The following is a 16,443-nucleotide window of genomic DNA, read 5'->3' on the forward strand; positions in this document are numbered from 1 at the left end:
AGGAGTGTCATGTGCAGCTCCCTGGAAGCAGCCTCCAAAGGAGGGTGTGCTTCTTTCAAGGCGTCTCTTCCTACACTGGGACGTCGTCATGTCATGATGCTGACACATAAGCCGAACTCCTTGACAAGGAGAGAGAAATACACGTCTATACTGTGTAAGCTGTTTCTACTTTAGGTGTCCTGGCACAGGAGAATCTAGTCCTAACTAACACAGACAGCAATTCCTGCCTTAGACCTGGCTGCAAAATAAAACTAAATGACATTACAGAGGGAGGGCAGTCGAGTGCCTGTGACTATTATCATTGGCCTATTGTCAATACTAGCTGAACAGCTCGAAAATGGCTTTCCCTCAGCCCCCTGGTAAACCATTCTGGCAGGGAGAACAGAGAGGGTCAGCTAATTCACTTCCAGCATCTCCCCGGCTCCGATGCCCAGCATCAGCTACTTCTCTCTTCCTGCTCCTCTCGTCTGGGGTGCCAGGGGCTGGCGAGAGAGCGCCAGCCCAGCTCCATGAAGCCATGACATCACCCTGCCTGGGGGGCTGTGCAGACCCAACTGGAGCCCAACTTAATCACATTTTCAGTTCATTAGAGAAGACCAGGCCTCCTCCCTGGAGATGCCAAGCCGATTCAAGGGAGAGGGAGAGAAAAGAAGCACATCTCCCCAAGGGCAGATGGGAGGGGAATGGGGGCTCGAGGAGAGGAAACAGCAGCAAGAGATCTGGAGCTTAGCTATTGTGTTGGTTCCCAAACAGCTGAGGAAGGAGAAGGGAGGGGGGCATTCCTAGATCTGAAGTGAACAAAGAAAGGGGAGGCTAATATATAAAGTGCAAGATTGTTCAGCCAGGCCCTGGGGTGGGTGTCCCACGGCTGTCCCTGGAGAAGGTCCAGAGGCGCCTGGGCCTAAACCGGTCCAAAGCTGTGGGCTCAGGAATTCACCCTTGTGGCAGGGCACAGTTTCTCATTGGTCAGCCTGTAAGGATGGATGGGGGAAGGTTGCTGATTCTAATTATACTTCTGCCTGGCCTGGGATTCCCACCCACATTCCAAGATCTGGCTCGAAAAGACCCCATGATTTCCACTAACTGGAGGGTTTTGTGGAGCTGAACATTCCTCTCTCTGAGATACTTGGTGTTCAGCCCTCCTGAGAAGTAGGGTAACTGGATATGTCACCGAAGTCCCCAGTGCCAAGGGAGATGGCCACAGAGTCCTCCAAAGGACACTTCTCCCCCTCCACCCTGTTCTCCTGGGCAGCATCTGAGTAGGGATCAGGGCAGGACCAGCTGGCTGGGAGGACAAGGGCCGAGTTCCCGCCCCCGGTTCCCACTTTGGGGTTTGTCCAAGCTCTGGGGCTGGAACAGCTCCACCCATCCTGCTCCGGATCAGGAAGGATAACCAGCTGTGTGATAAGAGCTGCTGCACCACTTCACCCTTTACTAACCCAAAATGGCATTTGTGTTGTTCTCTGTCATGTGTTGTTTGTGTCAATATCTCCTGTGTGTCTTGTCTCTGAGTGAGACTGCAAATCTGACTTGCACAGAGTTAAGATACAAAACGTCTCAATAAATATGTGCTGATGGGCACCTTCAGATTCCTGGCCTCGCCGGGGAGGAGAAGAAGGGAAAGAAAGCCACTTAGGAAGCGTTTCATGGAAGGATTTTGAGGCTGATGGGTTAGGGATGCATTTGCATCTCCTTAATCTGAGGGAAATGCTGAAACCCTGTGGCAGCCCCTGATCTCTGCCATGAGGCTAGACCCCCAAAGGCAGAGTGGCCAAGGTCACTGTCCCACCACAAGCCCAGGGGCTCACTGCCCCTTCTGCCGCCCTGCACTCAGGTGGGTGAGGGAATTTGCTGGAAAGGAAAAGGGTGCTTTTTCCATCAGTGTTGGGCAGAGCTCTACTTGTCTTCAGAGGGGACACTGAACTGAAGAGCAGGGACGCAGCTACGTGAGGACACAGCAAAGCAAGCCAAACCAGGGCCCGCGCCCCGGACTCGCGGGTTTCAGCAAAGTACCCAAAATAAACCCTCATTCTTTAGCCTACGGAGGACTTGAGAGAGCAGCTCTCACTCTGAAAAAAGGGGAATGTGTGTGTGTGCATATGTGTATGTATATATGCATGTACGCGTGTGTACGCGTGTGTGTGTATGTGTATGCCTGTGTATGTGTATGTGTGTATGGGTGTGTGTGTACCTGTGTGTGTGTACTTGTGTTCAAACCCCAACTCGGATGTAAGCATCACTAGGACACAGTGGGTGGGCACCATCTGCAAACCAGCTCAGGTTACCTGACAGCTAACTCCTCTGGGGGTCCTGGGTTACAAGGATCTCTTCTTGAGATTTACTGACCTTCCCTGGACCAGACTCTCACACAATCGGTCTCTCTATGAATCACAGCTATCCTACCAAGCAAACGAACGTAACAAAGTTCTTCCCGGTCTCCAGGAAAAGTCTATTCCAGGCCAATTAAGTGAAAGCAGGAGGCCAGGAGTGGATGTGGTCGGTCAGCCCCCAGCTCTGCCAGGGCACTTAGCCCCTCTCCCACCAAATCACCTCCCTCCAGGCCTGTGAGCCTCCTTCCAGGGCGACTGTGGGCAGAAACAAGAGAAAGGGCTGGGTATGAATTTTGCAAAAAAAAGGCGTGGGCAATATTTCACGAGGATGTGAAGAGTGAATTGCGTTGTCCCCAACAGAATGGGTGTTTCGTGTGCCTCTCTGTGCCGTGGAGGGGACATGTTACCGTCATTCAAAGTAAACACGAGTATTTACAAATGTTAGCTCCAGCGGGGACAGGTGACTTCCTGAGGGGAAGAGGAATTACAGGTGAACAGCAGGCTTTCAGAGGAGGAGGAGAGGGGGAGAAAATGTGCAGACATGAACAGCAACAGAACAAGAGGAAGAAGGATTGTGTTCTCCAAATAAACGTCAAATTCAGAGCCAGCCAACCTGGGACTGTTAGGTGACTGATGGGAGTACCACTGGACGCGAAGTCCTGAATAGGACCTAGAAAAACCAGACTGCAAGCATCTGACTTCTCCAGTATTCAAGGGCACCGAGGGAGGTCTTCATCTTCAACTGGGGGTAAAAGAAAGGGGTGACTTCTCCTCAGGGAGGCTGCATAGGGTTGAGCTCTGCACAACAGCTGGCAAGAGCCCAGCAAGGATGCCTCAGAGACTCGAGTCTTAAAGTCCAGGTTACAGTACCACCTGCCTATCTGAATATACATGGGCAGGGGACTGGACTAGATAGCTTCTGGAATCTCATATCACTCTGAGTTATTATGAGCCTCAGATTCCTAACAGTGATGAAAAGAAAGACTAGTTGTCTTGAGAACCAATTCTGAGGAGGGATATGGAGAGGACTCAGTGGGCCAGGGGCAAGAAAGTATAACCAGCTTTTTGCAGGACGAGGTCTCTGCAGGAGGCCCCTTTTGTACTGTCCCATTAGCAAAGCTACATTTTCACTAACCTCCAACCCAAGCACACCTTTCAAATCTTTTGATCACACAATTCTTTGCTTAATCTGTTTGTTCTTTCCTTAGATCAAAGAAATAGACATGGAGAACAAGTGATTAACAGGGGACCAGATCTTTTCCCCAGCTTCCCCTTCAGTAATCTCACAAAGTGTGTGAACAATATAACATCTCAAAGAAAGATGACAAAGAGTCGACAAGCCTGCACGCAGCGGCTGGCGATGAATCTGACCCTCCATCTCAATGATTCACTGAAATTCCTTCCCCTTTTGCCCTTTAAAAACTTTCATGGCCAAGCAAAACCTTTGGTGTCGATTCTGGGACACGAGTCCACCTTCTCCCCAGATTGCCGGCTTTAGGATTAGAGCAACATTTCTGTTTCTACCAGCACTTGCCTCCTGAGTATTGACTTTCAAGCAGCGAGCAGCCAGCAGCCAGACCTGAGTTCGGTAACAGAGGTGGCCTCATGTTCAGATGTGAGCGGCAGAAGCAGGAGACGGCCCTCCACTCTGGAGGAGCTTACCCTAAGGAGGAGCGGGGTTGCAGCGACGACACCTCCCAGTGGAAGCGAGGCCAAGTTCACGGCCATCAAGTATAGCTCTGCAAGTCACACAGTGCAGTGGCAACACACCCAAGGCTACAGTTCCCATGATAGACAGCATACGTGTGTACTACATTCTAGGTACATTTATAACGTTTACTATGGCAATTTCCCAGCAGGTGATGGTAAAGTGTCTTGAGAAAGGGGTGCCTTTTTTCTAATTAGAAAGAGCATTGCATGGACCAGCTGCAGCCTACATCCAGCCTCCTGGAGCCGTGGGCTTCACGTTGCAGACAGGACTACAGGACATAAACAGGATCCCTGTGTAAGGTTCAGCCCTTGCTGACATTCCCCAGACTGACAGAATTAAAAATGTTTTTTAAAAGTGACCTAAGGATCTTTCTCAAACATTCATTGTGTAGTAGAGTGACCTGCAAATTAACGCCGATTATTTGAGCATCTATAGCTGGGCGCTTTTTGTTACTAGGTCTGCACCCTGAGCCCCAGACTCCAGCAGTCCTGCCCTCTGAAAAGCTGGAAAAAGAAAAAACCCCGCAAATCTCTGTGCCATTAAACAAGCCATTATTCATCCCAGCAGAGAGGCTCCGGGTTTTGTTGGCATAACAAGGAAACATTCATCCCCCGGGTATAAGTAATATGACCTGGCTCTCAGAATGAGCTGACTCCTTGCTGCCACCTTAGAAAGACAGAAAGTTCCAGAGAAGTCGGCGAATAGATTCTCGCGGCTCAAGGAAAGCTTTCCAGCCAGTGCCGTCTCCCCTATGGAACACTTTGCCACTGAATACGGCTCTTGGAGCCACAATGGCAAACCCTTGTCAATGATGCCCATTTACCAGCCCCGACTTCTGAACCCACGGACACAGCGGGACTAAGCAGATTGTGGACAGTTCCAGAGACCGCATCAATCACCTCCCAGGAGATGTCTTTGTGCGTCCCAGCCAAGGGGGGCGCCCCGCTCGTGGGCAAACACAGCCTGATTGGCTGAGACAAAGCCCAGCCCCTCTTCTCGGGTAAACAACCTGAAACAGGAGTTCGGACCTAGGAGGAGCTTGTGCCTTGGGAGGTCTGAGTGTCTGGGGGGCCTCGGCCCAGCACTGAAAACTTGGTAACCAATTTCTTAAGCTGCTCCCAGGACACTGGTTAGTAAGAACTTCAAGGCACCCAGGAGACAAAGTGAGTAGCAAGTGTGCAGCTGGAGCCTCCAAAGGCACCTGGGAGACAAATGAGGCCTCTCTGGATTCTCTCCCAGCACCTCCCCAATGCCCCACCCCCCAGGCCCTCCCACTCTGTCTCCGGGAGACAAAGTGCCCAGCTCCCTCCTCTACTCTGCCTCTGTATCAGGTTCCCCGTTTGAAGATCCTGTCTTAACCTCCCACTTCTTCGGGGTAAATGAGAGCATTCCTTGTACCCTGAGGGTGGGAACACTTGCCTTGCACTTACTCCGCGGAGGCCTGTGTTTGCAAAATAAAGTGAGACACGCCCACGCCCTCGGTATCAGAGGCATATACCTGCCCCCCACCCAGCTCACCAACTGACTTCCCGTCCCCTCCCCTCCACCAACCCCGCAATCCTACCCCTGCCTAGAGAACACTGAAAAGGGTGGGAGACAGCGAACCACAGCCACCTATGGAAGTGTACGTTTGGAAATAAAAGAAAGAGAGGATAAAATCCCTCCGCCTCCCCTCCCTGATGCACTGGGCTCCTGTAGTGCCCTCAATCCCAAATGGCCCTGGGTTACAAGAAGCCCCAGAAGAAAAGTTGACTCCTGCACTTCCCCACCCTTCCGTGTCCATGTGTGCAGGCAACTTGCTCTCTTTCTAACCCCAAGCTGTGCTCAGATCGATCCCCCCCTCCAAAAGAATGGGGTTATAGCTGGGTGGAGGGGAGGAGAGAAAGAATGAGTTTTGAGCTTACACTTAAAGTACTGTGTGTGTTTGGCCTGCTTCTCCCACTCCTACTCTCAAAGTGCAGCCACTCCAGGGGCAAACACAGACACAAAAGGAATAATAATAACAGTAACAGCTCGTACAATTGAGCCCCGCTGGGCTAAGCACTCCACACTTGTTCCCTTATCCTTACGATGGCCTCGAGGAGCAGGCACTGGTCCTGTGCCTATTTTACCTATGTGGAAACTGAGGCTTGGAGAAGGCAAGTGTCTTGCCCAGAGTTACAAAGCCGGGCAGAGTTATAAAGTGGCCCAGGGATGGGAAACACTTAATGAGCTACAAGGACAAGCGGCTGCTACTTCAAAGTTTTCCTGGAAAGAAGAGGAAACTACCCCCCTTCCCCAGGATAACACCCTCCCCCCGGGGTTAGAACTTGGTCTGCCTCTGTCAGTTGCCAGTACTGGGCTACGGTCCAGGTGACAGAGATGTTTCCGGACCAGCTGGAAAACCTAGCACCACTGAAACACTGGAAACCCAAGGAAAAGAGGCGTTAGGAATGTACTTGTTGATAAACTGGAAATTGTGTTTATGGTCCAGGCAGCTGGCTCGAGCACAACCCAGAGAGTTTTCCTGGTGCTGACGTACTCCTTGGTTCAGAAGATCAAATTTTTCCATGAAAATAGAAAGTCTGGGCAGCTAACACTGAAGCTCTCTCACGCTAAGGTAGGTCTGTGCGTGTGCAGGTGGCCGTGTGTTTTATTTAGCTACTGGAGTAGGAGAGGGCTGGAGTTTCTCTACTTACATGCAGATTTGGTCTTACAAATGAAGGATTCGGGGCTGTGATCATGGGGGTGTCCCAATCCCTAGATAAATTACCTAATTTGCATCCATCCATCCACTGAATATTTAGTGAGACTTATTATCAACCATCTCCTTAGTCCAATGCAGAGAGACACACAAAGAATTTTCGAGCTGAAAGGAACCTCAAGATTCAGGAAGCCCAGCTCCTGAAGGAAAACACAAGGGTGGAATTCACCTGGGCAGCCTGAGATGGTGCAGGCAGAACAGCAGAGGCGGTATGGGGGCGGGCGGGCAGGGCGTGAATCCTGACTCCGCAATGCCAGCTGGTGACTCGGGGCAGCTCCTTAACCCCCAGCGCCAGCGCCAGCTCTGGTTTCCTCCTCGCCCTGCGGAACCGCACAGGCCCAGGCGAGGGGCTTATGTGGCCTGTCAAGTCCCGTCATGGCGACAGTCCCGGGTATAAGCAGGGGCCGCCCTCCCCCTGCATGGCTGTGGGCTGGGGCAGCGTGGTTGCTCAGGGGGTGGAAGGTAGGGAGGCGATGCTGTCAAGCAGCTGCCTCTGCGGGGGATGCTGGGTGCGGTATACGTCCCCCACGTAGACCGGGGGTTGGGTGTCATAGCAGAAGGACTCACCCACCGGGAGCTGAGGGTGTTGGCTGGTGGGGACTCACAGCCGAGTCATTCTGCAGGCATTGCCCTCAGCCCAAGGGAGCCACCCAGTCTCCTTGCCCAGAGGCAGCCAACATCCAATGACCGACTGGTCGGTGTGGGCCCCCCTGCCCCATGGGGCCAGCGCAGCTTTCAGAGCTCCCTGAAGGACCAGCTGAGGCCTCGGTTGTAACTACGTGGTATTCAGCTTCTCCCCCTGCCCAGCCCCGCCCCTCTCACTTCCTGAGAGCCTCCCTGGTCACTCGCTGCCCACAAACCTCTGCTTCCAGGGAACCTGACTCACATCACCTCCAAGTAACCCCGTTCCCCAGACAGTGAATCTCTGAGGGCAGCCTGGACAGGGCATCCATGTGCTGACGAGAGCCCAGTCGCATCTGGGGCCATGCCGCTCTCTCCTCCCTCAGCCCAGGCAGCCTGACCCCCAAAGGGGGAGAGGGAGGTCGTCCATAGAGGGAGGTCTTTCTCCACCCGCGACAGGAGGAGACAGCGTGCAGTCCTGCCCACTCCCTCCCGCCCAGACCCCCTCCTCTCCAAGTGCGATCATAAAGGGTAACCCTGAAGGGTAAAGAGCTGCTAAGTACAGGGAGAAATAGGGCCGTGTGGGGAGGGGCGGGAGAAGCCCCCATCTGCTCTGTCTCCGGACAGAAGCACACAGACAGGAGGCACGGGACCACAGAGGCAGCGAGTGGCGGAGGCAGCCACAAGCCAAGGAACTCCACGGTCCCCAGGAGCTGGAAGAGGCAGGGGGGACTCTCCCCTAGAGCCTCTGGAGGGAGCCCACCCTGCAGACACCTTGAAACCAAATTCCGACTTCTGGCCTCCAGACCCGTGAGAATACATTCCTGTGGCTGTAAGCCGCTGGGTTTGAGATAATTTGCTACTGCAGCCTCAGGAAACTATTACAACATCCAAGCTGGGGGCATCAGGACTTGCCCCTGCCTCTCCCCACCTTCCTCCCTCCCCCCAGCTTTCTTCCCTCCCCCACCAGGAGGTAACCCCCTTCCTGCTGATGTGCTGGTGAGGCCTTGCCCCATACTTGTGCTTTATAACAACCACTTATTGGGCCCTTACAAAGGAATGGTTTCCTACCCCAGAATTTCAGACAGATGGCGGGTGATGATGGTGATATTTAGGGCTGAGAGGGCGTTGGAATGTAAAACAGAAAAGTATAGTCACTCGCGGTACCAACTCATTCGACCAGGCCCATCTTTAGAGCTCCAGGCCCAGGACAGTATTAGGATTGGCGTCAACGCGACTCTAGCCCCAGCTGGTTTTCAGGAGGAAAGGGGCCCGTGGGACACGGAACAGCCAGAGGGACTCACTCCTCCCCTGGATGGAGGACCTGGGACTGCCTATCGTTCTGCCTCTTGACTCCAGAAACCCCGCAACCCCCAGCCCACATCAAGCCTGGGTGGACCCACCTTCTGCAGCTCGGAGGAGACATTGCACACGCTGCTGGGAGGGGATGCCCGCTGGCACCGCTGTTCCCCACTGCTCAGGGCCCAGGAGTTGGCAAAGTCGTAGGGGTCCGAGGTCAAGGTCCCTGTGGAGAAAGTTTCAGGAGGATGAAGCCACGGTCGTGAGACCCGGGACTTCTGAGTGAGAACTCTAGGTCTGTTGTCACCTGAATCAACTTTATTGAGATTAAAACATAGGCATCTGTGGCAGGAGTACCCCAGCATTAACACCACAGGGCACGGGCACCCGGGTTCAGCCAGCGTCTGGTGGGGGGCGGCTGGGTGGATGGGCACAGTGAGGAAGATGCCAGGAAAGGTGATGAGGAACAGTCCACCCACTCTCGCTTCTCGGGACTTTGCTCCCTTTCCTCCTTCTGTGAGGAATGTTCTCCACCCCCTCACTACCCTGACTCTCTCAATTTATTCTTTGAGATGCAGCCCTGGAACCACTTCCTCCAGGAAGCCCTTCTGAATTAGCTCGACTCCCTGTCTCCCTCCCCAGTCTGGTTGGGTGCCCCTTCTCTGTGCTCCCTCAGCACCCTGGCCATCCCTCTATCAAAGCTCTCATCATCCTTTGTGTTAGTATCCTTTTTGCTTATATTCACCCCCCCCATTCAACTGTGAGCTCCTTAATTCAGGGCACAGGCTATGCCGCTTATCTCTAAACTCTTATCTGCTGGATGGTGGATACTCAACATATTTTTGCAGAATAAAGGTAAGAATGTAGCATGAACCTAAGCATCCACATCACTGCGTCCCTGGTGCTCACAGAGCATCTGTGCCCTGGTACCCACAGCAAACACGCTCCTATCAGCTACCCACAAGAGACTGTGAGGGCCTTCCGGGCCTGCATGGCCTGGTACCAAGTCAGTGCCGGATAGAACTGCTGCACCTTCATTGCAAAGGGGCTTAGTGGAGCAGCAAGGCAAGCAGTCCCTCTGCATAGCCAGATCTGGAAGAGTGAAGCACGCTTCAGGGTCAGATCATGCACTGGAAATAGAAAGTAAACTATCCCCAGAAAAAGAAAAGCAGGACTCGGAAGTATAGTGAATTGGCCTCTGGGTGTGGTGAGCAGAAAAAAATGGCCCCCAAAGATATGTCCACTTCCTAGTCCGCAGAACCTGTGAATATTTTACAGCAAAAGATGTGATTGAATAAAGGATTGTGAGAGGAAGAGCTTATCCTGGGTTCACTGAGTGAGCCTCAAACGCAATCACATATGTCCTTATAAGAGAGGGTAAGGACTTCCCTGGTGGTCCAGAGGTTAAGACTTTGCCTTCCAATGCAGGGGGTGCAGGTTCGATCCCTGGTCATGGAGCTAAGATCCCACATGCCTTGTGCCCCAAAAAAGCAAGCAAACTAAAACAGAAGCAATATTGTAACAAATTCAATAAAGACTTTAAAAATGGTCCACATCAAAAAAAAAAATCTTAAAAAAAAAAGAGAGGGGCAGAGGGAGATCAGACAGATACACACAGAGCAGGCAATGTGCAGACCGAGGCAGAGATTGAAATGATGCAGGCACAGGTCAAGGATGGCTGGCAGTGGCTGGAAGAGGCAAGGCACAGATTCTCCCCAGAGCCCCTGGAGGAAGTGTAGTCCTGTCATCAACTTGGTTTTGGACTTCTGGCCTTCTAGAATTGTGAGAGAATACATTTCTGTTGTCTTAAGCCATCAAGCTTGCAGTAGTTTATTGGCAGCTGCAGGAAACTAATACATGGAGAAGCCAAAGGGAAGGGCACTTAAATCTGTGAAGTTTCTACTATGTGCCAGGCATTATGATAGGCATTCTCTGGGTTCTTAGTCACATGCCACACAGGCTTGCCCACCTTCTAATACACCATCTCAAGGAAGAGGCAGAGAAGAGGCTTTGTGCTATGTGGGGAAAGCCTGAGAGAGAATCAAGGCCCCTGGTCTGGTCTCAGTTCTCCTTCGATCGCCCTGTGTGATCTTGGGCTGATCCCATAATCTCCTGAGCCTGATTCCTCATATGTAAAATGATGGGTTAGACTAGAGGACCTCTAGATCCTTTCCTGACCTTTTAGGAAGTGAAACCCTATGGGCTAAATCTGAAATGAGACATAAGGATGTCTGATAGATGGAATTACAAATCATCTCGCTTATAGAAAAATCTCTGGGAGCCAGAGTTAAAACCAGCTGGGCAGGCTCCCATGATGTCAGGAAGCAGGGTTAACTGTCGAGTCTTTGCCAACCAAAACAAAAAATTAACCCGCAGTCCTCTGAGAGTGAGTTCCAAAATATCATCAGAGCCCTGACTTTTTGCCAACATGCACCACCTTCTCCCTAGGAACATAGGTCCCATTTTTAGTTAGTATTTTTTAATTGAAGTGTAGTTGATTTGCAGTGTTTCAGGTGTACAGCAAAGTGATTCACTTATACATATGCATATATATTCTTTTTCAGATTCTTTTTCCATTATAGGTTATCACAAGATATTGAATATAACCTGTGCTATACTGTAGGTCCTTGTTGTTTATTTTCTATACAGTAGTGTGTATCTGTTAATCCCAAACCACTTTCAGTTTTTTAGATCTTAAAGCCTGGAGAAAAAGACATCTTAGGGCTGGGACTTCCATTTCTGGCAATACAGCACATTAGAAACATCTGAAAACTCTGCCATTGCAAAGGACAAATATCCTGTTGAATCTGTGTTTAATCCCATTTTTAAAGTAGAGGGAATGACAAGGGACAAAAAAGACGGAGAAGAAGGAAAGGAGGAAGGGAAGGGAAGAAAGTTTAAGAATAGAACTGGCAAACAGGACTTGATGTTCTGACTACAGGGTATTACAGTGGGGGTGGCAATCTTGCCAACTAATGTGCTTGGGTTTTAACAGCTCCTTGGAGATTGACGGAAATGAGTCTTGGGTCTGCATGATGTAGGGAGATGGGCTTAGACTCCTTTGTGATCCTGGCAGTCTTGAAGGACTACCCCCTCCGTGAGAAAGCTAACAAGAAAAAAATTCACTCTGAGAAGTAAGAAAATAATAAGGAAGTTTATTTCCTTGGTCTGGACTCTGAATAGGAGGGGAAAAGTCCCCTCTGAGAATTTACAGTGATAGGAAAGCCCTCATTTAGCATTGAGATTCCAATTTATACTTCTTGTGAGATTCAGTAACTCCATATTAAAAAATTAGCATAAAACCCTTCTAAAGATGAGCTTACAATCCAAAATTATGCAACATAGGCAACAATCTACTTCAAGCAAGACCCAGCAGACATAAAGATAACAAGATTCAAGCTCTAAAAACTTCAGATAATAAAGTTTTTGTACAGAGGTTATAAAAGAAATATATTTTAAATTGCTGTTATAAAGAAGAAATCAAAACTTGATAAAAGAACAAGACAGGGGCTTCCCTGGTGGCGCAGTGGTTGAGAGTCCGCCTGCCGATGCAGGGGACGCGGGTTCGTGCCCCGGTCCGGGAGGATCCCACATGCCGCGGAGCGGCTGCGCCCGTGAGCCATGGCCGCCGAGCCTGCGCGTCCGGAGCCTGTGCTCCGCAACGGGAGAGGCCACAACAGTGAGAGGCCCGCATACCACAAAAAAAAAAAAAAAAAAGAACAAGACAATAAGAAAAATAATAGAGTTGAAAAAGTGCCAGATTTACCTTCTAAAATTACAAATATAGTCAATGAAATAGAAAAGAAAGGTCAATTGATGGATAAGACATCATCTGTCAATTAGAGTTGAGAGAGAATTAGTGAACTAGAAGATAGATCTAAATGGTGATGTGCTGATAAGCCAGCTCTCTGGGGGGAAAGCAAAGCCCTGATTTGCTTGTTTCCATGTTGTAATTACTCCCACCATGGCCAGTTTCAAGCTACCAACATGACATTACCGAAAATGGAGCTGGAAAAGATGCACACGATTGGTTCTCACCAGCCAGCATGACCATACCACTCAAGCAACAAAGAGGGATAAAGAGATAGAAAAGTGGAAGTATGGAAAATAGGGTGGAATAAAAATATCCAACATATGTCTAACAGAAGAGAGAAAATGACTGAAATTTTCCTATATCTGATGAAAGGTAGGAGTCATTAGATTCATGAGTCACAAAAAGTCTCAAGCAAGATAATAAAAATAAAACCCACACATAGAAATAGCACAGTGAAATTTCAGAATACCAAAAGCAATGAGATGATTCATACACAAAGCTAAAAGACACATTATCTGTGAAGAAATGACAATTAGACTGACAACATACTTCTCGACAGCAACAATGGAATAGCATCCTCAAAGCACTGTTAGAAATAACCAATGTCCTAGAATTCTATACCTAGCTAACATATCATATAAGAATGAAGGAGTGTTTGTTTCAGTTATCGCTACCAGACTCTGAGTGAGGAACTACAAAGGGATGCTTTTTAAAAAAATAGAAATTGAACCTACAAAAAATAGTAACGTAAAAGGAGAAATTATGAGCAAAGAACCTGTTAAACATGAAGGCATAGCCAAAGAAGCACCAATTATGTAAAACTATGACAATAATGCCAAATTTAGTAGTTATTCAAACAAGGTGGGGGGACAGTGAGGGCATTATTCATATAGTAATGGGTAGATGAAGCAGACAAAAGGTAGTAAAAAAAAAATAGTGGACTTGAATAACACAATTAACAAAGGTAGTTCAACAAAAAGATACAGAATCTGGCACCAATCAGGAAACATCCTTACAAGCCTCTTAGATAGCCTCATCCACCAGAAGGCAGACAGCAGAAGCAAGAAGAACTACAATCCTGCAGCCTGTGGAAGGAAAACCACATTCATAGAAAGACAGACTAAATGAAAAGGCAGAGGGCTATGTACCAGATGAAGGAACAAGATAAAACCCCAGAAAAACAACTGAATGAAGTGGAGATGGGAAACCTTCCAGAAAAAGAATTCAGAATAGTGATAGTGAAGATGATCCAGGACCTCAGAAAAAGAATGGAGGCAAAGATCAAGAAGATGCAAGAAATGTTTAACAAAGACCTAGAGGAATTAAAGAACAAACAAACAGAGATGAGCAATACAGTAACTGAAATGAAAACTACACTAGAAGGAATCAATAGCAGAATAATTGAGGCAGAAGAACGGATAAGTGACCTGGAAGACAGAATGGTGGCATTCACTGCTGTGGAACAGAATTAAAAAAAAAGAATGAAAAGACATGAATACAGCCTAAGAGACCTCTGGGACAACATTAAACACACCAACATTCACATTATAGTGGTCCCAGAAGAAGAAGAGAGAGAGAAAGGACCCAAGAAATATTTGGAGAGATTACAGTCAAAAACTTCCCTAACATGGAAAAGGAAATAGCCACCCAAGTCCAGGAAGCACAGAGTCCCAGGCAGGATAAACCCAAGGAGAAACACGCTGAGACACATAGTAATCAAACTGACAAAAATTAAAGACAAAGAAAAATTATTAAAAGCAGCAAGGGAAAAACAACAAATAACATACAAGGGAACTCCCATAAGGTTAACAGCTCATTTCTCAGCAGAAACTCTGCAAGCCAGAAGGAAGTGGCAAGATATATTTAAAGTGATGAAAGGGAAGAACCTACAACCAAGATTACTCTACCCGGCAAGGATCTCATTCAGATTCAACAGAGAAATCAAAAGCTTTACAGACAAGCAAAAGCTAAGAGAATTCAGCACCACCAAACCGGCTCTACAACAAATGCTAAAGGAACTTCTCTAAGTGGGAAACACAAGAGAAGAAAAGGACCAACAAGAACAAACCCAAAACAATTAAGATAATGGTAATAGGAACACACATATTGATAATTACCTTAAATGTGAATGGATTAAATGCTCCAACCAAAATATACCGGCTCACTGAATGGATACAAAAACAAGGCCCATATATATGCTGTCTACAAGAGACCCACTTCAGACCTAGGGACACATACAGACTGAAAGTGAGGGCATGGAAAAAGATATTCTTTGCAAATGGAAATCAAAAAAAAGCTGGAGTAGCAATACTCATATCAGATAAAATAGACTTTAAAATAAAGAAGCAATTTGCATTCTGAGATAATTTTTTTCTTGTCTTATATTTCAATTTATTTTCTTCTTTTTCTTCAGATGTAAAATATATCCAACACTTAATTCCAAAAGCAAATGTATTTATGACATTGTTGTCCAGCCCAGGTTTTTACACCCATATAACCAATGTGATAGGACCATAATTCATTATCTTTTTACCACTGAAAATTGTTTTATATATGTAATGACAGAGAAATGGCTTTATAATGCTGATAATGGTGGCAAAGAACTAATAGTTGGCTACTTCAATTACCAGTAATATTAGCTGGATGAGGCCCTGCTTCACACATTTTGCCAAAAATCTTGCAACCATCTGAGATAGAAACAGATGCACTACCCAGATCCCTTTCACGCAGGACTTGATTTGCTCTTCAGAGTCTGCCTCAGCTACAGAGAACTACCTCCTGATGTCATACCCTTCTAGAGGCAGTACATATGCAGTGAGCGAATGGGGCCCAGACATCTTAGCCTGGTATGGAACATTCTGAGGGGCAGTCCTTGCTCTAGAGCTCTCCCTCTGCTCAGCTCTCCTTCCTCCCCTTCCTTTCGATATTGATCTCTAATAAACATCTTGTACCATAGATTCCACTGAGATTAAATAAATAAATAAATAAGAAAACATTCTGTTGGAGCATACATAGAACAATTACAAAAGATCATGTACTAGGCCACAATAAATCTCCCCAAATTTCTAATTTAAATCAGAAATCAATTTAGTTACAAAAGATAGCTTTTAAAATTCTAAACATTTAAAAACTTTAAGCACATTTAATAGATTGAGAAAAAACTCAAAATGGAAATAGAAAATTCATAGAACTCAATGAAAATGAAAATATTTACCTATCAAAGTTGGTGTGATACAGCTAAGGCAGTATTTAAGGAAAGTTGATAGCCTCAAATGTACATACTGAACAATAAAAAGTTTAAGAAATCAGGGCTGGAGAAGACAGCAACAAATGATCTTACTATTCTCCAGTCCAATGAAAGGAATAATCAACTGTTTCTCTACACACTTACTTACCCCTTAACCGTAAAAAAAGAAGGAGAACTTATACACAAATGTTCGGCTTTTGCCAAAGAACATCCCTACTTGAATGTTTATGTAATTGAAATTATCAGAAGAAGAATAAAGATTAGCAGTGGTTTTCACATTGTCCATATTACTTCCTGTTGCTTGTGAGCACACACACGCACGCACACCCACATAAACTAGCCTTTTTGGACAGTGTAGAGGACACCCTTTTTTTTTGGCCACACTGTGTGGCTTGCAAGATCTTAGTTCTCCAACCAGGGATCGAACCCAGGCCCCCTACCGTGGAAGCACGGAGTCCTAACCACTGGACCACCAGGGAAGTCCCAGGACCACACTTTATAGATTTCATCCTCAAAGTTCCAACACAGTGGCTCAGGAGGATCTGTTCAAACCATCCAGCATTTATCAACCATCTGCCATGTGGGGAATTCAAGGTTGAACAACGTCGGGTCTGAGGAGCCCCCAAGATCTGGTTTGACGGGGGGTCTAGGCAGCGAGGTAGAACACTAAGAGATAAG

General features: G+C 47.8%; 1 protein-coding gene across 3 annotated transcripts in view; it reads right to left on the reverse strand.

Annotated features, from left to right (window-relative positions):
• Positions 1 to 16,443, reverse strand: part of VWF (von Willebrand factor) — a 142,687-nt gene that overhangs the window by 105,041 nt on the left and 21,203 nt on the right. For all 3 annotated transcript variants that reach the window (XR_003001563.1, XM_024733216.1, XM_024733215.1), the window contains one exon: positions 8,809 to 8,930. Coding sequence is in view for 2 of the 3 variants with exons in the window: in XM_024733216.1 (XP_024588984.1) it covers positions 8,809 to 8,930 (122 nt within the window). In the remaining variant the exon portion in view is untranslated. The remainder of the gene's footprint in view (positions 1 to 8,808; positions 8,931 to 16,443) is intronic.

The sequence above is a fragment of the Neophocaena asiaeorientalis genome, unplaced genomic scaffold (assembly GCF_003031525.2).
Source record: "Neophocaena asiaeorientalis asiaeorientalis breed wild unplaced genomic scaffold, Neophocaena_asiaeorientalis_V1.1 scaffold150, whole genome shotgun sequence".
NCBI classification, from domain to species: Eukaryota; Metazoa; Chordata; class Mammalia; order Artiodactyla; family Phocoenidae; genus Neophocaena; species Neophocaena asiaeorientalis.